We start from the raw sequence: 23,486 nt of genomic DNA on the forward strand, positions 1-23,486 counted from the left end.
TGTTCTATTGCTGTGAAGAGACACCATGACTGAGGAAACTCTTATAAAAGAAAACTTTGAGTTGTAGCTGGCTTACAGTTTCAGAAACTTTAATTCATTATTGTCATGGAAGGAGCATGGTGGCATGAAGACAGGTGTGGTGCTTGAGTTGTAGCTGCAAGCTTTACATCCTAATCCACAGGCAGAGAGGGAGAGAGATACTGGGTCTCAAAGTCCACCTCCAGTCCCACTCCTCCTCCAACAAGGCCATACCTCCTAATCCTCTCCTCAGAGCTCATCAACTGAGGGCTAAGCATGCAAATATACAAGCCTTCAGGTCAGGTCAGTCTCATTCAAACCGCCACAGACTGATTGTAGAAAAATGGATCAGCACCCCTTTCTCAAAGCAACAAAGATAGAACAATTCAGAACACTTTATGCCGGAGTCCTCTGAAGGAACCAGAAATTTTTGAAGACAATGTAATAATGAACACTTAGTCTTTCTCTGTCTTTCACTTATTTGTGGTACAAGTGATTGAACCTGTTACCTCACACATGCTAGGAAAAGTCTGTACCACCGAGCTTCAACCCAGTCTATGTATTTTGAGACAGGGGCTTACTAAGTTGCCCAGGCTGGCCTTAAACTTGTAATCCTTCTGTGTTTGCCACCTGAATAGCTAGCATTATAGGCTTGTGCCATCAGGTTCCACTACTAGTTATTTGGTTTTTTGTTTGTTTATTGTTTTTGCCCTAATAGGAAACAGACAACTTACAAAAATGATTCTATTGATAGAGACAGTTCATTTTTAAATAGGGATTTTAATTAAGTAGGAAAGAAATACAGAGAAAGTTTAAGGAAGAGAATGAGAACAACTTTGTCCTGTGACTTTTACAAGGATGAAACAATTTGACTCATCCAGTAGCATCCAGATATAAATGTGTTTAATATAAGCAGCAAAAACAATGAGAACAAGTCTTCCATCTGAGCAGTGATGTAGCCCAAGTTATTCTGCTGAAGGGCTATCAGCCAAAGCCAGTGTTCTGTCTCCCGGAGCCTCTGCACAATGCATTCGGGCTAAGAATAGAGCTGGATATGGATGTTGATATCTGCTCTTTACAGGCCCAGTAGGGTTCATTGAATTTCCTACCACAAATATTATTTCTAATCCAGAGCAAGTCTCCACAGTGGGCTCTTCCCTGGTCTTCAGTTTACTAGAAGAGAAGTATAGACATATGTAAAGTGGAAACAGCACCCAGTGCCTGGCAAGGCCCCTCCTTTCCTCTGGGCTATTTTGGATATTCTCATACTTCTTTTCACTCTTGCCATCATTCCTCCATGCTTCTGAAAATGATACTGGTGCTCTATTTCCTTTTCCCGTGTTACAGAAAAAGAGTAACCATGTGAAGGATACTGGAGAAAAACAAAGAAAAGCAGAAAATGATGAGCAATGCCCCACATAACAACGGTATCCAATACATTAATGGAAGCCTTGCTCCTGTTGGTAGAGGAATTGACTCTGATCCAACACTCACTCTGGGTTCTGTACTAGCCTTCCAAGCAAGACTGGAACCAGGCCTGTGTGCTTCTCACAGAACACTGGAGAGAAACCTTAAGAGACCAGCACCAAATGATGCAGTAATAATGTTTTCTGTTTTGTGGTCCATTATTCTACTTGATACAATTCATTTTTAAAAAGAGACATACCAATGGAGACCATGTTGTTTGCTGTCAGTTAGCAACCTATAGAAGGGATTTAGCTTGGAAGGTATGAGTTACACTTTGTCAGAATTCATGTCTCTACCTGCAGTCCCATGTGGAAAACGTAGGTATTAATAATTCAGGAACGAACTCTGCTGTCTGCTACTCAGACTTTTTTGAACTTTGAGCCAAGATAAGCCTGAAAGGAAGAGTGTGCTGGCTTGTGAAAGGGGATAAAGGGTGGGGCTCAGAAGAAGGAGGGGTTGTATTTTTTTTTTAAGTTTCTTCAGTTAAAAGTTACCTCACTCTTCAGCCACAGTCTCAAAGTAAAGGAACAGTTTGCCAAGTCTGCTCCTGGAGAGGGAAATAAGGTATTGTAAATATTTCTTTGGTTAAAAATGTTTATGTTTTCCTTATTGTGGTGCCTAGGAAATTACCAAGACCTCTACTAGAAACCCCAAATAATAGATGAGGCTCCATTTCCTTAGCACTTTTCTGTGCAAGTACTTAGCCTTGAACTGAGCTGTTCCAATGGAATTGTGAGAAACATAAGTGGATTTCTTTCCTCCAACCATGTCTGGATTTGCCAGCTACTGAGTTGTAATTGCCAGCTTAACAAAGGGAAACAGCATTCTTAGAATAATTGAATCCCCATCTTTCTAGGCTCTCTGATGTGGTGGCTGGACAGTGTTAACTTTGATATATGGAACTAATGATTTGGTCATGCTATCTGCATAACCCATTCTCCCACCTACCAGCTTTGTATGTGCCTTCAGCTTCTTTCACTGCTGTGGAACACCTGAGCCCTCCCGCACACCTTACTCTTTTTTTGTTTGTTTGCTTTTTTGTTTTTTTGAGACAGGGTTTCCCTGTGGCTTTGGAGGCTGTCCTGGAACTAGCTCTTGTAGACCAGGCTGGTCTCGAACTCACAGAGATCCCCCTGCCTCTGCCTCCCGAGTGGTGGGATTAAAGGCATTCGCCACCACTGCCCGGCCACACCTTACTCTTTAGAACCACTCCAACATAACTACTCCCCCAGAAAAGGGCTTTGGGAAATAAAGAAATCCTGGGAGGCGATTGTAATGTTGTCTCTGTTATGCATAGTTTCACAAAGATTCAGCATTGTCACCAGTAAAGCAAAAGAACTTGGGTATTCTTGCATGGGGCAAAGAAGAAGCACTCCCTTGTTGTCAGATCTACTTCTTCCTCATTCCTCTTTAAACTTTTTTTTCCCCCTGTAGGTCCTGCATTACTCAATCTTTCTCTTACCATCAAAATCCTACAGACCATTAGCTGCACTGACCACAAGATTTGTATTCACAGCCAAGAGAATGGGGCTTCACTTTTCACTGTTTCATTAGCTGTGCATCATTAGTCAGTTCATCTAACTCCTCTGGTCCTGAATTTCTTAGGAGATTAAATGGGGGTGTTGGACTAGGATGGTTCTAAGATTCTGTCCAAGATCATATGCTAGGAGCATGTTGGTTTATAATGGTGTTTTGATGGATTTTATGATCTGTTTCTTACTTTCTTAATGTTCTCTTCCATGTGTATAGTGAATATGATGTCTCTCTCTCTCTCTCTGAATATATATATATATATATATATATATATATATATATTCAGTTTTATACCTTCTGAAAATTTCAAAAGAGCAATTCATTTTGTAAATGACACAATAGGGGGATGGGCAGATAGTTAAATCAATAAAATACTTGCCTCACAAGCATGAGGACTTGAGGCTGATCCCCAGAACTCATGTAAAAAAGCAGGCATGGGAATTCCCATTTATAATATCAGTGCTAGAGGGTGGGTGGTAGGTGGATCCTTGAGGCTTGCTGGTCAGCCAATCTACCTAACTTGGTAAATCTCAAGCTAACAATAACCCTGTCTGAAAAAACATGGGAGGCATCTCCTGAGAAACAACATGAAGCTTGTCCTATGGCTGCACATTTATATGTACCCACAATGCATCTGTATACATACACATTCATACACACACACTGAGGGGGGAGGAGAGAGGGGTGGGGGAGACAGACAGACAGACAGATAGACAGAGACCCAGAGAAAAAAGAGACTAAGCTTCTAATTGTTCAATATTTATATCTAAATTATTTCCAATAAAAACACATCATAAATTCTGTACCTTTCAGGAATTATTGCTGACTGTTGGGTTAGATAACCAGCTTAAAGTTTCCTCACAGTTGTTTTGTAAAGATGGGAGTTGTCTGTTCTGCTATACATTTTTTTATAGATTCTTTTCTTAATTTATTTATATTTATTTTATGTGCTTTGGTGGTTTGCCATGGGTAAACAGTCCTTTGAAACTAGTGTTACAGACAGTTTGTGAGCTGCCATGTGGGTGCTGGGAATTGAACCTGGGTACTCTGGAAGAGCAGTAAGTGCTCTTAACCACTGAGCCATTTCTCCAGCCCTGTTCTGCTATACTTAATACATTACTGGTGACTTTAGGAAGAGTGAAGATAAGAGGATATTAACTTTTCACACAAGGAAATCTCTTTGATAGAGAAAAGTATGATTTTCAGGTAGTTATTGTACGTGAATAAGTTTTTACTCTTTGGGTCTTTGGGGGACCCATCACCCAGCTTCCAAATAAATCATACAGGGGTATGTTATTACTTATAAATGCCTGGCCTTAGCGTGACTTGTTTCTAGCCAGCTTTTCTTAACTTAAATTATCCCATCTACTTTTTGCCTATGGGCTTTTATCTTTCCCTTTCTTTTTTTTATTTGAATTAGAAACAAGATTGTTTTACATGTCAATCCCAGTTCCCTCTCCCTGCCCTCCTCTCTTACCAAGCCCACACCCCAACTAAAACCCTACCTATCACATATCCTTTCTGCTCCCCAGGGAGGGTGAGGCCCTCCATAGGGGGTCATCAGAGTCTATCATATCCTTTGGGATAGGGCCTAGGCCCACCCCCATGTGTCTTGGCTCAAGGAGTATCCCTCTATGTGGAATGGGCTCCCAAAGTCCACACCTATGACAAGGATAAGTACTGAACTACTACAGAGGTCCTGTATATCTTACTTTCACTCTTTCTCTGTGGCTGGCTGTATAGCTGAGTGACTGACTCCAGGAGTCCTCCTCTCCTCCTCCTTTTCTTGATCCTCGATCCCTTTCCTCCCATATTTCTCCTCTTATTTACTCCCTCTGAATACCAGCCCTACCTGTTTCACTCTCCTGCTCAGTTATTGGCCATCCAGCTCTTTATTAGACCAATCTGGTGTTTTAGAAAGGCAAAGTAACATGGCTTCACAGGGTTAAACAAATGTAACATAAGAGAATGAAATTTATTTTTGTATCATTAAAACATTTGCATTATTCTACAACATAAACAAATGTAACACATCTTAATATTATATTCCACAACAAGTAAGTTCTATATTAAGCATAATCTGCATATTAAGGTATAAAATTCTCAGGACCTGAGATGTTGCTTGCTCTCTGATCTTGCTGGTTAATGTGATTTGCAACACAACCAAACATTTTTTTTTTGTGAATACACTTAATGAGTTTTAAAAATATAAATTGTGTAATCAAAATGTAACCTGAATGAATATGAACTTTAAGGAAGTAGTTATTTCTAAGATGATTATTTTGTGGGGGAAGGGATACTGGCAAATTTCCAAGGATTTGTGAGAGTGTAGAGTAACCACAACACAGTAAGGAGTTTTATTTCTTCAAAGAGTATTTACCTAGGCCCATTGGGAGATTCCGCAGTGGGTAGAAACCACACCTTGGGTGTGATGCTGAGTCTGGGAAGCTGTTTTGTCAAGTGTAACTTTATGTGTGGGAGGAATTTCAAAAGAATCACTGTAAAAAAAATTACATAAAGTCATGACGTAACCAAAATCTACACACAGTTGTCTTTGATTCCAGTTTTCTACCACAGAGAGAATGCCTGACTTTCTCAAAGCCTTTGTTGAAAATTTCTGAGTAGAAATGTGATGTTGGGACAGGAGTTACCTCTACACAGCACGAGTACCTACAGAGGGTCTCATGCTTAAGCATTTGGTATCAGTCATTTAATCAATTTGAAAATTATTTGACTACAGAACAATGGTAGGTTTAAATATATACATTTGATAGATACTCAGTTTTAAAAGACATTTTAAATAAAAATGCCAGGGCAATTAGAAGTTATGTAATACAATAATATAAAAATTGGAAAACTGAGTTTTCTTGTTAAAGAAAAGTGAATAAGAAAAAAGGGACAGTATTCTCAATTTCTGTGTAATGATTTCCAACTTAATTGTGCATAATATCAAATTAAAGTTAATAATGCTTAGAGTATCTCAAACAGTAAAGACTATGTATAAGTAATAGAAAAGTACTTATAAATATCTATTTGGGGCAAAGTGCTGAACTATATGCCGTTAGGTATACAAGGCAATATATGAAGAAAATATTATTGCTAAGTATCTAGGGAACACTACACAGAGGCATATAAGTAATAAATGTTTAGGAAATGGGAAAAATGTGTCATGACACTCAGCTGTCAACTGATCATAATCTGATGTTGTCTGGAGCAAGTAAGCCAAACATTGAAGTAAGCATCTAACATTCCATGTTTTTAAGTGTCAGAATATATAAGACAAAAACAGGGGATGGAAATAATTTGTTAAAATAAACTCAGTTCTTGTCAATAGTTATATATATATATATATACATATATATATATATATATATATATATGTATATATATATATATATATCCCTATTTGGACAGCTGCTTTTATAAAATTTAATTAAATGGAAAATATTCAACATTTGTATGTTCTCTGTTTTATGCTTTTTATAGATACCCAATGGCTTCTCTAGCAGTGTCCATCAACCAGTTTGCCCTGGAGTTTAGCAAAAAGCTAGCTGAATCTGCTGAGGGTAAAAATATGTTCTTTTCTCCTTGGGGCATCTCAACTTCCTTGGCTATGGTGTATTTGGGTACCAAAGGTACCACTGCAGCCCAGATGTCCCAGGTGAGTGGGAAAAGATAATCATAGTCCATTGTCTGAATGCTGTTTTTTGTTTTGTTTTAATTTCAGTTTGGTCCAAATTTTATAACAATATCTCTCAAAACACTTAGAAAAAGATGTTCAGTGAGAGAAATATATTTGAATTTGTTGTTTGGTGCCATGACTTTAATCCAAGAAGGTAGATCTCTCTGAAGTGCTGTCTTCTAATTCTTTGTTACAATATAAAATAGATTGTTGTGAATTGTCTTCATCTTGCTGTGGGGCAGAGTGCTCAGCCTTATTGCACTGTCTAGCTGTATTTTGATACCCAATCAACTTCCCTCAATCTTTCTCCCTGTTTCAGTGAGGATATGGAGACAAAACAAACTCAAACTTACTTTATTCTAATATAGTTTCTATAGCACACACCACTTCTGGCACTAGATGTTAGAAGTCTTCCACACAGTGTGTGCTCAAATACACTAAATTCTTGTACATTGTATCCACAAATATCATTAGATCCCATAGCAGGAGGCTTGATCCCCAAGGTTTTCTCTCTATTGCAGATGCAGTCAGAGCTCTGGGCTGTTTTACCTATGCTTCTGACCGAACAGCCAGTTATAAACCCAAGTTCCCACAATATCTTCAAGCTCAGTTAATTTGTTATTGTGGATCACAGAACTCAGAAAAATGCTTATTTTTTGGCTCATTATAAAGAATACTACAAAGGATGCAGATGAAGAAATGGGAAGGGTATGGAGGATAGAGGCTGACAGCTTCCGTGACCTTTCCCAGGATGCAAACCTCTGGGGATCTGCAGATGTTCACTTACTATCTGAACCCTGTCTTCTGGTGTTTTGGGGAGACTTGATTGCATTTCTGAATGATGACATTCATATAGCAAGATACTGGGCAAGAGTGTATACTGATGCTAACAGACTGACACTGAGGAAACCCAGCAAGGCTGGCTATTCCAACTTTTCTTGGTCCCTGTATGCACCGTAAAGGGACCCATTCTCTAGGTATGGAGCAAGTGGCTTTTTGTTTGCTTGTTTTGTTTTCCTAAAAACCTCTGTCAGCCAAGAAATGTCAGAGGATGTCTTGATGGCATTGTCAAAGACAAGAATGGACTAAGGTTGCATTTTGAGTTTCTATGATCCATCTTAAGGAACAGACACTAGTATCTAAGGCTTGGACTTCAAAAGGGAGCAGGTGAAAACAGGCTAAGAGAAAGGTAATGCATGGGTCATAAACATTGTTCTATTGTTCTAATGTGAATCTAGTCACTTGGGAAATAGTAAAGGTTTTAGGTGCCATGAACCTAATTATATTAATTAGAGACAAAAAATTATATAGCACATATCATACCACTTCTAAATTTCTATGAAATAAACTTTATAAGTTTCCATATATGGGATCCTAGTTCTAACTTGGTTGCCACAAAAACCCAGGATTTCCTTTATTTACACATGAATAATATCTCATTGTGTAAAATACATTTTCTCTCTACATTCGGGTGTTAACTTTAGTGGATTTTGTACTCTGACACTTATCTTTCTTTGTAAAACAAGAAAATTTTACTTCAGGATATTTCCAGCCTTGTTAAAAATACCTTGAAGAGTAACTTTTGTGTTTGTTTTTGATTTTGTTTTTTGAGACAGGATTTCTCTGTGTAGCCTTGGCTGTCCTGGAGCTCACTTTATAGACCAGCCTGGCCACAAATGCTCAGAAATCCTCCTACCTCTCTGCCTCTCAAGTGCAGGATTAAAGGTATGCATCGCCACACCCTGTCACAAGAAAGTTAAAACAGAGTTTTTAAAAATTTCACTTGAAGAGCTTTTGAGTTACTCCATTGACGTCAGATAATCTCAATTGGAGCCTTTTTGTTCAGTTATTTGTGTTTTGTGGTCAGCAGAACTACTGACTCAGATATACAAAGTGTTATTTCATATGGGTACTTCTCTGTAGTAATTCACTTGCTTTTTTAAAATTGAAATTACAGGTACTTCAATTAGATAGAGGCCGGCACTTCAAATCTGGTCCTGATAGTGAAAAGAAGAGAAAAATGGTATTTATATATTTACTATCCATTTGACCATTGTGAAGAGATGACTTCTAATATATGTCTTTTGTGGTCAGTTTAACCAATCCCTTTTTTAGATGAAATACATCAGAATATTTTATAGAATCCAGAGTGTCTGTGCTTTGTAGTAGTTCTGTATCCTTCTTTCTTATCACCCTTTTGATTCCTTTCAAGTTCTTGTTTTACTTTTGAAGTTGTTCTTGTCTGTCTTTGCAACTAACTGTGAAGGAAAGGTGTCTTCTTTAAAGTTATATACTAGTAACATCAGAAAAAAGACATTTTTATATTTTTTAAATAAATGGTTTTCACTTCATGTTTGTAATATGCCAAATAATTTCATTTAACTATGCATTAGTCATATATTATTTAACTTTTGTTCAACATTTTTTTCTAATCCCCTTTCTTTTAAAGGAATTTAACTCAGGCAAGGTTGAAGAAATACATTCTGATTTCCAGACCCTTGCTTCAGAAATCCTCAAGCCTGGAAATTTCTACATACTCAAAACAGCCAATAGGATATATGGGGAGAAAACCTATCCATTTCATAATGTGAGTATAAATGTTTTTTGCTGATTAATGGAAAAAGAAGAAGCAAGCAAGAACCAGCAATAAAACACACATTTCTCTAGGGCCCCCCCAAAAATTGTGGATAGTATTTCCTGGTAATCAGTCATTTTACAATAATGATGAATGCCAAGTTCTAAAGAAAGTCAGTATTGGGTCTGACACAGAAATGGCTCATGAACACATAGATATGGGCTCCTTGAGCTAGCACTTGTTCCACAAGAAGACAGAATGGGGAACATAGAGTCATGTAAAAGTAGGGTAGAATTGAAGGAGCCAAAAATGGTGTCCACCACAGGAGTGTTGCTAGAGGCTGTCCTTAGGAACAAAGAAGACCTTGAAATGAGAATAGAAGGAAGTTCCCACAACAGAATTTTAGAGATTTTTGTCAATATGGACCATGAAATGATGCAAAGTTCCCTCTTTGTCTGATGATTAAAAGCACACCAATGGTAACCTTGGTCACCCTGACCCAGTAAGACTCAAGTGCTCCTCAGAGTACAGTGAATCATTTTTCTCTTTTAAGTTTGTGGATCACACCATTTACAAAGATCAAAAAGAGTAGTAGACTCGAGCACATAAGGAGCAAAGAGAAACATTAGATAGGATGGATGAGAAGCAGGTATCTTGTGGTTTCAACCATGCAGTGGCTGCCCACTTCAGTGAGTTCTTTCAGATTTAGGTCCTTAGGATTTGTTAATACTGAATCCACAAAACCATCTAGGAAGAGTCTTAAAGACAGTTTCATGACTGGCAGGCTTTTGGAATCCTACTTAACTAATTCATTACCAAGAAAGAGTTGAGCTCAGTAGCACTGGGCTCAAAACAAAAGGTATATGGTCATCTGCACATCTTTTTATGGGTATACAGGTAAATTAACAAGGTGTATGTAGTGCCTCATATTTATGTTTTATTTTTGGTGGATTATAAATCCCAATACAGTCCTCACAACCTTTAACCTATGTCTTGGGGACAGGACTAATTTGCCACACTTTACTTCTTGTAAGTTGTCCAAGAAATAAGCAAACTGAAGGAAGCAACATGGCACCTCCCCAAGGAGAACAAATTATGTCCCCATGGTGGATGCTACAGCAGCTGCAACCTCAGTTACAGCCAGCTGTGATGGATGCCATGGAGTGGGACATCAAAACTCCAGAGTTAGAGGCCTTGATCATTCCCTCAAAATGGCTGGTGAGGTCTTTGGTCTCACTTCTGGGTCACATTGCCTGGCAGAATATAGTTTTCTTTCAATTGTTGTAAGTTCCTGGGTGTTTGGAGACCACAAGCAGTCAACTTGCAGACCAACAGGTCTTGCTGTGTTTCCTCCCATGCCTCACACAGAAAGCCAAGCCCAACTCTAAATACCATTTGTCCACTTTGTCCACTGGGTAACTCCTGTGGATTTATGGTCTTCTCTTTTTATTCTACTCTCAGTTCCAGGCCTGAATAAAACACAACAAAATACATACACACAAGTAGTATCACATAGACTGAGCAGGTTGTGTTGATGTATTCAGAAATATATATGTATATACATATATCTACATGTATGTAACAACAATTAATAAAAAACAGAGGCCACAAATTTGAAAGAGATCAAGAAGAGGCATATGAGAGGACTTGGAGGGAGGAAAAGAAAGGGGTAAATAAAGCAATTATAATATCAAAAATAAAATAAATAATATTTAAAAATAGTCAAGAAGGGATCCAAATCCAGAACCATGGGTAGCCAGAGTTTTCTTCTATCCCTGGAGTTCTGTATGGCTAGTTAGTTTGAAGAGGATTGCACTTATATTTTGACAGATACCAGGAATGATGAAATAGAGATGGGAGGTGTGGAGTGGGAACAGTTGTTCTCCTCAGTTGATTTTTTGTTTTAAATAATGTACACAGGTTTGATTTCCCTGTTTTGGACAAACTGTACAAAAGTGAATTTTACCTATGTCTTTCAGAAATATTTGAAGGACATGGAAACATATTTTGGTGCAGAACCAAAGTCTGTTAACTTTGTCGGAGCTTCTGGCCAAATCAGAACAGAGATCAACTCCTGGGTGGAAGGCCAGACAGGGGGTAAGCTTTTGCCCAGGGCACAGCTAAGAAGGGCTTGCTCCAAATTTCATCTTATTTATATGAAGTTGTGCCATATACACCTATGTGTTTCTTTAGTGGAACTGTGGGACACATGTCCAAATATTAAAAATAAATATTCAAAACTTTTCTTTCTATTTACACCTGTAAATTTTAGATTGGTGGCCTTCCCAGTAAGGCTAAAATATAGAAGTCAAACCTCCACTTTTCCAAGTAGAGAGGAAAAAGAATATAGCTTTTTGATTCCAAAGAGGAATACAAGATAAAAGGAAAGAAATGGAAAATGGGATATAGGAATGACTGTTGCACTTGTGATTTTAAAGAAAAATGGTTATTAATTTGTAACAAAAGTAGAGCAATGTTTTACGAGTGCAAGATCATAGCTATCTTGCAAATTAAGATTATTTATTAGCGTTTAGGGCACAAAAAAAAAATCATTCTGCTGCAGTTCTGGAGGCCAAGAGTCCAAATTCATTTTCCCGTTGGGGGTTTGCTGGTTCCAGAGTAGTCCTTGGAGTAAGGCTATATCATTCTTGTCTTTGTTTTTCTTGTTTTTTCTTTGAGTCTCTTTTGTGTTCCTGTGTGCTCACATTGTTTCTTTTTTAATGTCTGTGTTTACATTTCCTTCTTCCTAGGAGGACATGAGCCACTAGCCTGAGGATTACTTTAACACAGTATGACATGATCTTAACTTGATTAAATCTGTAGAAATTCTCTTTCCAAATAAAGACACATATACCAGGTCCTGGGGCTTGGAACATAAAAGTTTTGGAGGTGTGGCAAATTAAACGTACAAGGATTTCCTCACAAAAATGGATATTCTTAATGTTATCTCAAGGAACAATGAAATAAGCTCAAATTAGAATTTGAGGACATTCTGCACAACAAAGGGCAATTTTTTTCCAAAAGTGTCAAAGTTTTCAAAAAACAATGTACTGTTCAGAACAAAGGTACTACAAAGAAATTACAACCAAGTGCCTTTGAGATGCTGATTTGATTTCTGGCCCAGGGGGAAGGAACAATTGATGATTTTAAATCCAGCTTGTTAAGAACATTTCTTTGAAGCTAACTTTCAGGTTAATATCCTTGGCAGACACAAGGTTCTAAGACTTAATACTATTTTAGTAAGCTGATTTTAGTGACGCAACTCATCCCACTGAGATTGAGTCAGGAAGATTATGCCCTTGGGGCCTGCTTAAACTACCTGTTGAGTTCTTCATGGTAGCCTTGGGCTACATAAAGGATGTTTTGTTAAACATACAAACAAATAAACTAACCATCTAAGTAAACCAATATTTATCAATAACAGTTTTATAAAACTGATATAGCACCAAAATGCAACTATATCTTTCTTATTTTCTATTGCTAGGAGAAAAAGAAAAAACAAAACAAAACATCGTCTGTAAAGTAGCATAGGTCAACATTTATAACAAATTTTCTTTTGTATTTCAGTTTACTTTCCTTGTTAACCATATGATCTGCAAATAATAACACTATGCCTTCCTTTTATGTAACCATACCACATTTCATTTTGTTGCTTAGATTCATGAATTAGCATTTTGGGGAAAACTTTAAGTGACAGTCGTCCTTGAAAGCTGTGGATACTGCTGTGCATTTGTTTACTGTGGCTGAAAATGATAATTATTGGAGAAGTTGCCATATTATTTTTTCCAGCATCTCTCTCCCCCCTCATAGCTTTTAAGAAAATGTAAACTACTTAATCATGAATTTTTCTACTTCTGGAATATCTGAAAATGGATTTTTAAAGGAAAACTTTGTTTCCAGAAAAAAAAAAAAAGGAAATCAGGTTAGCTAATTAAAACATACATATCCCACTTGAAATTTGTCCTGTTCTTATAGGTAAAATTCCCAATCTCCTCCCTGTTGACTCAGTGGATTCCATGACTAAGATGGTTCTGGTGAATGCCCTTTATTTTAAAGGGACCTGGGAGCATCAGTTCTCAGTGCAGAATACCACTGAAAGGCCTTTCAGAATAAACAAGGTAAGAACTGGCTAAAAGACACTGATTGTCTCATGACCTTGTAAAAATAGATCCTATGTTAATCTACTTTGTTTTCTAATGGCTTCTTACTGTATCCTGGCTTTTATCAGGGAAGGAAAGGCTGGCTTGGAAGCTTTTATGTCCCATCTACTAAAACATCCTATTTTATTGTTTTTCTCTGAATACAGACTTTGCACAATTTATCATTTCATGCTACTAAGCAAACGTAGGAGTAGGGTAGGGTGGATTTTACATTTATTTCTCACTTGAGAAATACAGGTAGCTAAGGAAGTGGAGGTTTGTCTGAGTTAAATTTTTCAGAACCAAAGGTTATTCCACTGTAAATTCTATTGTTTCTGTTAGCCCATTATAATGATATGTATATGCATCCATGTTGGGGTGGGGATGATACAAAGTTAGAGAGAGATCTGAGAGATTCTGAAAGCTGTCAGCTTGCCATAACCATGACAAAATACAGATTGAAAGAAAGAGGGTAGCCCATGATTTCAGAGCTCTAGTCCATGGTCACCTGTCCCAGCAGAACATTAGTGCAGGAAGTCAATCATGAAGCATTCCTCACTTTATGGTGGGGGAGGGGAGACAGAGGGAGGGAGAGGAAAGGAAGAGAGAGAGGAGAGAGAGAGAGAGAGAGAGAGAGAGAGAGAGAGAGAGAGAGAGAGAAGAGTTCTATGCTCTAGTGGTCCAACCTCTTTATTAAGCCCTAACTTCTACAGATTGCAGCATCACTAGCTGGCAACTAAGACTTCCACACATGGCCTTTAGGATACACTTAAGACCCAAACTACAGCAGGCTGAATCAAAATGTTGTCAGGAAATTTATTTCTTGTTTTTTTTCTCACTGTATTTATTCTATTATCAAAAACTTTGGAAGGCCAGGTTCTAAAATCTTCACTCAGGGTTCAGAAAAAAAGGAGCCACAAATAAGCTAAGGAACTAAAATTTGAGGGAAAAAAAGAATGATCTTTCTATCCATATCTCCGCTCTCTGCCTCCTCTTCTTTTTCCTCTTCTTCTCTTCCTCTCCCCAGTTCTTGGGGGTATGGATATATATAATTATATATATATATATATTATATATATGTATATATATATATTATATATATATATATATATATGCAACAATAATTTTTTTTGGCAATACAGTGTGAGATTTGAGTTTCTCATGGTCAGCAAGGCAGATAAGATTTACACATAGAGCAATAAACTGAAACTGCTAGGAGAAACTTTAAGCACCAACTGCTTAGGGCTGTAGGTCAAGGAGAGGGTTTAAGTTTAATTTACACAAGAAAAAGAACCAGGTGCCTTCCAGTGATCTGGCCTCAGTGGCATCACAGGCCTTCATGAAAGTTTACTTTTTCCTGAGGATGAGCAAATGGGCTGATTACCTTTGTCATTACCTTCTCAGGGGAAACACAAGCAGTAAATTTCTGGGCTAGAATTTGGGGTAATAAATTGGAGTGAGTAGTTCGAGAATCTTTTAGTGTAGGACTAGTTTAGGTCATCACTTCTCTACCTGTTAATAGGGTCAAAAAGAGCATCCAAAATTTGAACAATTCTAAGCTTAAATATGTTGTCCTTTCTTCTCTATAAGTCTCAAAAACAGTTTCTGTCTGGCTGTATCAATAGCATTTATATATATATATATTAATTAGCCATCAACCATGCGGTACCTACCAAGGCTGGAAGTTACCACGAGGAGGCAGGCTGTCCGCCCCACCAGCAGCCATTTTGTCTAGCCGGCCTCAGACACCAGCACGAGGTGGTACCAAGCCGCTGGCTGAGAGCCGGCAGACTGCGGCCGCTGCTGCTGCTGCTGCCACTGCTGCTGCCACTGCCGATGCCATGGCTGACCTTGGCCTTATCTGGACTATGCCCTGCGGCTGTATTTTGGGCACAAGCCTGATCCCTTATTTTCTCGTTTTGTTGGGACTCTGTCTGACCTGGAGCTCTTTCTGAACCAAAGCAACCTCTAGAAGGCTCTATGCATTTCTTTCTCCCTGTGCCTTGCTTTCTGTGTAGGAATAACTTATTTTTAACTGAATTTCCTGTAAGGCAGCCATCATTGCTAATCCCTGAGCATAAGATAGGTCCATATTTGAACAATTCTTAATGAACTCACCATATCCGTCCTCTTCCTGTGAGGCCTTAGCATGGTCTGGCATGCATTACCAACATTATCATAAGCTAGCTATTTCACAATCAAAGTTCTAACACCCGTGTCCCTAACTTTTTTGTATAATGTCTACAAAGGCCTAGAAACCAATTCTGAACTAACTCCTTAGGTCTCTGCCTGCTGTCTATAACAAATATCCTCCTCCTGACCGGCAGGCCTTGGTTATCCGCTTTCAATTTCCTAGGGCTGAGGCTTTTATAGCAATATTCCCTATCAGCCTCTGTTGGTCCATACTGGACATAAGCCATTATTTGTACCTAGAGCTGTTTGAATGATATTGGCACATGTATCCTGCTATGTTCCCTTGAGCCATTCTCTCTGATCCAGGAAACCTGTAAATTTCTTATCGTCTGTAAGCAATTTCGCTAAAATTTTTAAGTCTCTTAGCTCTTGCTGAATTTTACCATTGAGTATTTCCCTTTCTGTATTTCCAGCTTAAAATGAAGGAAGGAGGTGAAGGCTCCCTCCATCTAGGTACTTATTAATTGTCTCTCCCTGTTGATCCCAATCATTTGTCTTGTATATTCTTTACTATCCAGCCGCCCCTAAGTAGGCACGGAGGTTTCTGTTCTCCATTACATTCCTAGAATCTCCTGAGGGCCTGCGTGTATGCGAGGCCACATCTATGTCTTCCCAAGCCCCCACGTAACTCAAAATGCTGCATCATGGCAGTGGCTTTTGTAAGAGGGAAGGATCCTTTTGAAACTTTTAAACTCTAAAATCTCCTGTACTTGAGCAGTCTAGGCTTCTACTATCGGTTTCTGGTTTGGGGTTTGAACTAAAGACAGGGTAATTTTTAAGGTTTTTAGGAGAATGAGGCTCTAGGCCTGTAACTAAAAGTCTGTGAGGGAACTGCCTCAGGTCCATTTTCTATGAGCAATCTGTTAAGGTCCTTCTACGACCTTTTTCCAAGTTAGGGATGAATATTTGGGCTTTCTAAAATGACCCATGGACATTTTTTGACAAAAAGGGCAAAAAACTGAATCAAGTCCTTACATTTTACTCAAACTCCTCTTTCCCGAAAGGAAGTGTTTGACTTCCTTAGACAATTTGGCCCATCATTATGGAACGGAATGAGGGGGGACTTACCAGGGAATCAGTCACTCATGATCGGTGAGAACTTTCCCCAGACCAGTGTCCGTAGCAATCTGGCGAGCAGAACTTCCTTGTCGGTGTGCACTACAGAGGTTTCCTTGGGGGAGGTCTCCATTCGGTGAAGAACGTACCTTGAGCGGCATGTTTGGCTCCACCTGCCCTGTCCCTCGGGGCTCCGGTAATTCGTGAGTCCAAGATGGATCCACCTGGAAATAATGGGCAGGAAAGAAAGAGCGGGACCAAGCAGGTTTTCTTGTCAAGGCCAACTTTATTGAAAACAAGGGGATTTTTAAAGAGAAAGAAGGAAGCAGAGAAAAGGGAGGTGGGGGGAGGGATGAATGTTAATTGCTCTAGGCAGGTATCCGGAATCTCCTGTGTTAAGGAAGTGGGGGAAGGAATAGGTGTTAGTTGCTTCTCAGGCCAGGTCCCAGAACCTGAGGGGTGGGATGCTAGACTGGCTGGAGGCTAGCTAGGCATGGGGAGTTGCCAAGGCTGGCTTCTGACAGGTCATCACTTCTCTATCTGTCAGTGAGGTAAAACAAGGGCATGCTTAATTTTTTCTATCCACTGAGGAAGCTGTGAATCAACAGCTTTGGGCATGTGGTAATTCTATGTCCTTGGATATCTGAGAATGTCTTAGATGGAATGCTTTTGCCTGGACCCTGAACACTGACCAAATAACCTGTCAAAAGGATAATTGCAGGAAGGCAGATCTCTGCAATTACATAGGAGAGGAGAACAAGGACCTGATGGTGGGAAAGAGGTCTCACACATAGCTAGGGAGTGGAATCAGTAAACTCCAAATGCATGGGAGAAATTGTTCCCAGTAAATGATCAGATAGTGCTAAACTGTGGGAAATAAATCCCAAATTTGTTACAGAGAGTAATAAGCTAAAGGAAAATCTATAGCAAGAAACAGCCACTTCATTCACAAGACTATATTCCAATACGCCTTACATCCTGGTTTAATCCTTCAAAAGAATTCTTAATTCTTCTGGGCTGTCTTCATGAGATGGTGGCTGTGTAATTACTATGTGATCTTGCTGCTTATAGCTTTCTATCATTTTTCTCTCTGGCTGAAGTCTAGATTTTTCCTGTTTCTAATCCACAGTGGCTAAACACAGCTACTCAACATCTCTTCTACTCTGGAGAATAGGCTGATAAGCCTATTTTAAATTCCCATTTTAAATTCTTAGAGAGAGAAACTTGTAGCACCTCAAAGCAAGCTGACATGGAATGTCCTAGTTGTTAGTTTTAATAGTGAAATCTGAAGAGGATGCTAGTTGGTACCGTTAAAAGCACACCATGAAACCATCATGTATCCCCATCAATGGTCTATTAGCCTATGGGAGAGGCCTTCTGCTTCACATTCAATGGATAAATAATATGTCTATAACACTGGATTGCAGAAAGTTCACTGAGGTTTCACTTGCAGTTGTTTTTGTTTAAAAATATTTCATATGGAGCTGGAGAAATGGCTCAGCAGTTAAAAGCTCTTGCTGCTTTCCCAGAGGACCAGGGTTTGATTCCTAGCACAGAGGAGATTCCTCTCTAGAACTCAAGTTCAAGAGGATCTAATGCCCTCTTCTGGTCTCCGTAGGTACTTGTACTCATTTTAACAGAAGTTTTTTATCTAATAATAGTTTACAATGTGTTGTTTTCCTAATCTATTGCTAGTTTTCCTTTTTTGATGTATTTCAGTTTTTAGGATACTAAAAATACTTTCCAGGGCTCTCAAATGTTTACATGTAAGATGGCCCTTAATTTCTGGGTCAATAGCATTTATGTGTTCATGCATTTCTCCTTTCAAGTGTTTGGTAGAATCTTTATTGTGGCATAAACATGTTGCCCAGTATATTTTTAGAGACAGGAACCCGGTTTCTTATTATCATTGATATTGTTAGTAAAAATTTCCAGAAGCTAAATCAGGAAAACTTCTGTGTTTACTATAAGGTTACCAGTTTTACTAAAGCCTAAGACAAAGGGACACTGATGGCGACAGGCTAAAGAATCTGGTAAAAATTTCTTCTGTGACTCTGTCGTCCATTTCTTTAGACAACAAGCAAACCGGTGCAAATGATGTCAATGAAAAGGGACCTTCAAGTCTTCCACATTGAGGAGCTGCAAACCATAGGCCTTCAACTCCACTATCAAAATCGTGACCTCAGCCTGCTTTTGCTGCTGCCAGAAGATGTGAATGGCCTGGAACAGGTAGATACATCAGTCTGCCTGACATAAATGGATTCTGTGCTTCCATTATGTCTTAAACAGAAAAACACGAGGATTTGGCCTCCTTGTTTTTAAGATTCTGCATAGGAAGGCAATCAACTATTATATTTGAGCCCTGGTGACTTTGTCTTCCAACATTTCTCGTACTTTACAAAATTCTATAAAGCTAATATTATCATTTTTAGTAAGGTTATATAACTATGGACATTTCTAGCACAAGATAGGCATACACATAGCCACATGTACACAGATATGGAGGCTCTTATCACTGTAAGACCCCCAGAAACTCAGGCCTCCAGAATCTTTTCCCAGGACTGCAGCCACCCCACTCACCATGAGGAGGCAGAAACTTGATGCAAACAGCAAGAGGCTTTAATGAAAGGTGGATGTTTGTACAAACAGGCTCTCTCAGCATACAGGCTAGAGAGCAGCCCCGTCCCCCAGGCACAGGAGTTTTTAAAGGCAAAAACCATAAGCTTAGGGAGGGGCCTCGACTCTCTGTCTGTTGAATACGTGACCAAAGTCATGGGTTCCTAGGAAGCCCTTTGTCTTGAGTGGAGGTCTGGGAATCAGAAAGCCTCCTGACCCCACCAGTTGTAAAACCTGCAGACCTCAGGATGTGCTAACTAATGGTAGCTATCTCTTTGTTTCATAGGAACCCTTAATTGTTAATTATTGACACATTGGCCAGTGGGGCAATCTGTTTCCTTCAAGAGCCCCTTGGGGAGGGTGGCCATCTGGGAATTCTTGGTACCCAGTTATGTTATGGCCTTGTAAGGGAGTAATTGCTGATGGCTGGTAAATTCCAGGCACTAACACATAGTAGTAGCCTTGGTCAGTTTGGGCTATATTTCTTTGCTAATTTTTAAGTCTTTCAATCACAAATTGAGATTACACATTGAGTTGCCTTAGATTTTCTAAGGCTAGCAGAAGCTATCTAATTCAAGATTAACTTTTATTTAGAACTGCTTTTTTATTATATTAAACAAACCAAAATTTCATTAATATTCTCCTTCTGATTTTAAAAGGTATTTCAATTTTAAGAACAAGGTGTAACATAAGAATAGAGTATAGTTACCTTAGATAAAATACATGTAGCTGCATCATTTAAAATTTTATGTAATTCCATAATAGATTGATGACAGTTTCCTCATAATGTGTCATTTGGCTTGGCAGCAAATGAAAGTTGGCAGTCTAGAGTGTTCTCAATTTGGTCTGAATCCTGATATTTCATTGCTAAGCCAGACCTGGCTTGTAATTGGCTGAGGGACTCTAGATGGCGGTGGTAGAGTAGAAAGCAGAAATAGTGCTTGGATGAGTTGGTTGGAGTGCAAGAGTACCCTGGATAGCCACTGCTTAAGGAAACCAGGTGTTTACCTGCAGAAGAAATGTCTTGTGGGAACCTGGAAGCCATACTAGATGCATAAGGGGCTTTCATGTTTAATAACCCTTGTTATGCCAGAGGACAGGACTACATCTATGCACAGAAGCCACTTGCAGACCTACTTCAGATTGAGGCACACAGAAACTCTTCTTGAGGATTGACTCTTTTTGTGGGGCCTCAGATCAAACCCAACGGCCTCTTGTGTGCTAAGCGGGCTTTCTTCGATAGAACTGCATCCCAGCCCCTAATGAATCTTAAAAATGTTTGTATTTGTATTATCTTGTGTGTATGGGTGTTTTGCTTGCATGTGTGTCTATGCACTATGTGTGTGTGTGCACTTTCTGTGGTGACCAGAAGAGCACATTGGATCTCATGGAACTGGAGATATATAGATAGTTGTAAGCTACCATGGAGGTGCTAGGATAAGAATCAGAGTATTCTGGAAGAGCATCTATACTCTTAACCTTTGTGGCATCTCTCTAGCCCCCAAATTAATCTTTTTAATCACTTGGATTTACATATGAGTACATATATTTATATGTATAACCCGTTCCACATTTTAAAAACTTTTATGTTTATCAAATATACAATCTTCAGGAGAAAAAAACTCTCCCCTTACCATCACCATTTAGGCTGTTCACCCTATTAAGCCTGATCAGACCTCATGTCTGAACAAATAGATGCCAAAATGGTATGTTAGCTCCTCTTGCAATAGATAGGCTGTCTTTCTTTGGCCAGAGTCCAATTTTTCTTTTGTATCAAGCTCTTAATTTTGGTAGGCTTTCACAACTCTGCTAGTATAAAGAAAATATTTTATATGGCTTTTGAAAATGTGATAAACTGTGGAGGATGGAAACAATAAGTCCTGTGTAGACTAAGTATCACTTACCACTTCAGTCATAATGGGCTGATTCTTTGGAATTCAGGGTCCTGAGATGAAGATATTGTCACATTATTAATGTGTACTTTTCATAAATATGTCACTTACAAGCAATGCTTGGGTCTATGAAACTCCCAAATGAGCAAAAGTGTATGCCTTGAAACAAACTTAAAAATAAAAGTGAAATTTATACACATATATAATCAGGTTTATCCACAATTCATACATTGTTCTTACAGTCCACATATTATTATACATATTCATACATTACTCTTAGAAATTGTAGATTATAAAGAGGAGTAATGGTTTCCTATGCTCATTATACAAATGTGCTCATAAGATTTGGAGTTTTCTTTTTTCCCTCTTTTCATCCTTTCTTGACATAGCTTATAATATTGTGGTTATAAAGTATAGGCATTTTATTTTATCTGAAATTCTGTTTTCAGTGAACTCTTTCCCATGTCAAGAAAATGAGCAGTTTGTACCCTGTGTTAGTCAGTTTATTGTTGCCATGATTTACTCCTAACAGAAACATCTTTATGGGTTAAAAGATTGATTCCATTCTTGATGTCAGCCACCCTGGCAAAGAGTTTGTGGCAGAGTAGTTCACATCATGATGGGCAGGAAGCAATAAGCAGAAGGACTGGAGCAAGATGGAGCCACCAGGGACACATGTACATTGTCCAGCCAGGCACCACCTTCCCCAGGTCTGCCACCTCTCAATAGTCTATTCAGTTTGAATCCAGCAAAGAGTTAAGTTGTTTATTACTGGGAGTCCTCATGATCTAATTCTTCTGTATAAATGCTCTCATGGATACAGTCAGAGGCATGCTTAACTAATCTGTTAGTGGTTTTGAATCTAATCAAGTTGACAGTGAAGGCTCATTGGTGCCCAAACAACATGGTAGTATATGGGTTTGTGTACAAAAAATGCAAATGCTTATTTACATTGGGATATTTTAGTATAATTGACATCTTCCATACTGTGTTAGAAGTTTAATTCTTCTATTTCTATCTATGGAACAAAGACTCTGTAGGTCAACAGCAGAAAGTTCTCACCACTTAACCAGTGGATTTCCAAATGTGTGTTTTGCTGCCCCGAGTAGAGGGGTGTGAGAGTAATCTTCTCTATGGCGCTTCTCTCTCACTAATTTACTGACTCTTCTTGGGTTCCAATCCTTAGCTGGAAAGAGCCATCACTTATGAGAAACTGAATGAGTGGACCAGCGCAGACATGATGGACACCTTGGAAGTGCAGTTGTACCTCCCGAAGTTCAAGCTAGAGGAGAGTTATGATCTCAAGCCAGCCCTGAGCAGTATGGGGATGACTGATGCTTTTAGCCAGGGAGAAGCTGATTTCTCAAACATGTCTTCAGAGAGAAACCTATTTTTGTCCAATGTTTTCCACAAGACCTTTGTGGAAATAAATGAAGAAGGCACAGAGGCTGCAGCTGGCACTGGAAGTGAGGTCAGTGTTCGAATTAAGACACCTTCCATTGAATTCAATGCAGATCATCCATTCCTTTTCTTCATCAGACACAACAAAACCAATACCATCCTCTTTTATGGAAGATTCTGCTCCCCCTAAACTCTGCATCTCTCATTTAATGAAAGCATCTGATAGTACAAAATAAACAAACAAACTGATATCATAAAATGGAAAAGCAGTCATCACATAATCAGTCCATACTCTATACATATTTCATGCTCTAATATTAATAAATGAACCTTGAAGGAATGTTTTCTGGTGATTTTTTCATGTCTGTATAGAGAGAATGCTTATTTACATTGGGATATTTTAGTATAATTGACATCTTCCATACTGTGTTAGAAGTTTAATTCTTCTATTTCTATCTATGGGACAAAGACTCTGTAGGTCAACAGCATTCAATTTGTCTTATCACATACATAACATTTGTCTTAGTGTGACTTTTATTTATGCTGCTTAAATGTTGTTTATAATCTCCAGCACTTATTTACCAGACCAGGATTTCCTAAAATGGTTGGTGGGAATGAAAATCAGGCTGCATTGGACAGGTCTCAGTAAGACTGAGGCTGAGACAAGTTTATTGCAAGAATCAGACTTTTATCGTCTTATCAGAAACATAATACAATGATGATTGTCAGAATCAATACAGTTGTAGTTGCCAGGGTACAATGGTGATGGCAAGCTGTACAGGGTATACAAGGTTAATGTCTAAGACCAATTGTCCAGCCAAGCTTCTAGGGAACTCAGACAAACGCAGGCAGCCTGAATGCTTCACTGTCTGAGGAAGTGCCTCCGTTTCTCAGTAACTGAAAGGGACACAGTG

The 23,486-nt window shown here is 38.8% G+C and overlaps 1 protein-coding gene across 1 annotated transcript; it reads left to right on the plus strand.

Annotated features, from left to right (window-relative positions):
- Window positions 1–6,511: 6,511 nt before the first annotated feature.
- On the plus strand, window positions 6,512–22,762 carry Serpinb10 (serpin family B member 10). Its single transcript, XM_035444831.1, has 7 exons — window positions 6,512–6,679; window positions 8,658–8,723; window positions 9,150–9,287; window positions 11,255–11,372; window positions 13,251–13,393; window positions 18,737–18,892; window positions 22,358–22,762. Exons 1-7 carry the CDS (start codon window positions 6,512–6,514, stop codon window positions 22,760–22,762), a joined length of 1,194 nt encoding a protein of 397 aa, XP_035300722.1.
- Window positions 22,763–23,486: the final 724 nt, after the last annotated feature.

Source organism: Cricetulus griseus, chromosome 5 (genome assembly GCF_003668045.3).
Source record: "Cricetulus griseus strain 17A/GY chromosome 5, alternate assembly CriGri-PICRH-1.0, whole genome shotgun sequence".
Lineage (NCBI taxonomy): Eukaryota > Metazoa > Chordata > Mammalia > Rodentia > Cricetidae > Cricetulus > Cricetulus griseus.

Coding starts and splice junctions, on each gene's coding strand:
- Serpinb10 (XM_035444831.1), top strand. CDS start 6,512: ATGGCTTCTCTAGCAGTGTCCATCAACCAGTTTGCCCTGGAGTTTAGC. Junction 11,373..13,250: donor GGTGGAAGGCCAGACAGGGG/GTAAGCTTTTGC, acceptor CTGTTCTTATAG/GTAAAATTCCCAATCTCCTC. Junction 18,893..22,357: donor ATGTGAATGGCCTGGAACAG/GTAGATACATCA, acceptor TCCAATCCTTAG/CTGGAAAGAGCCATCACTTA.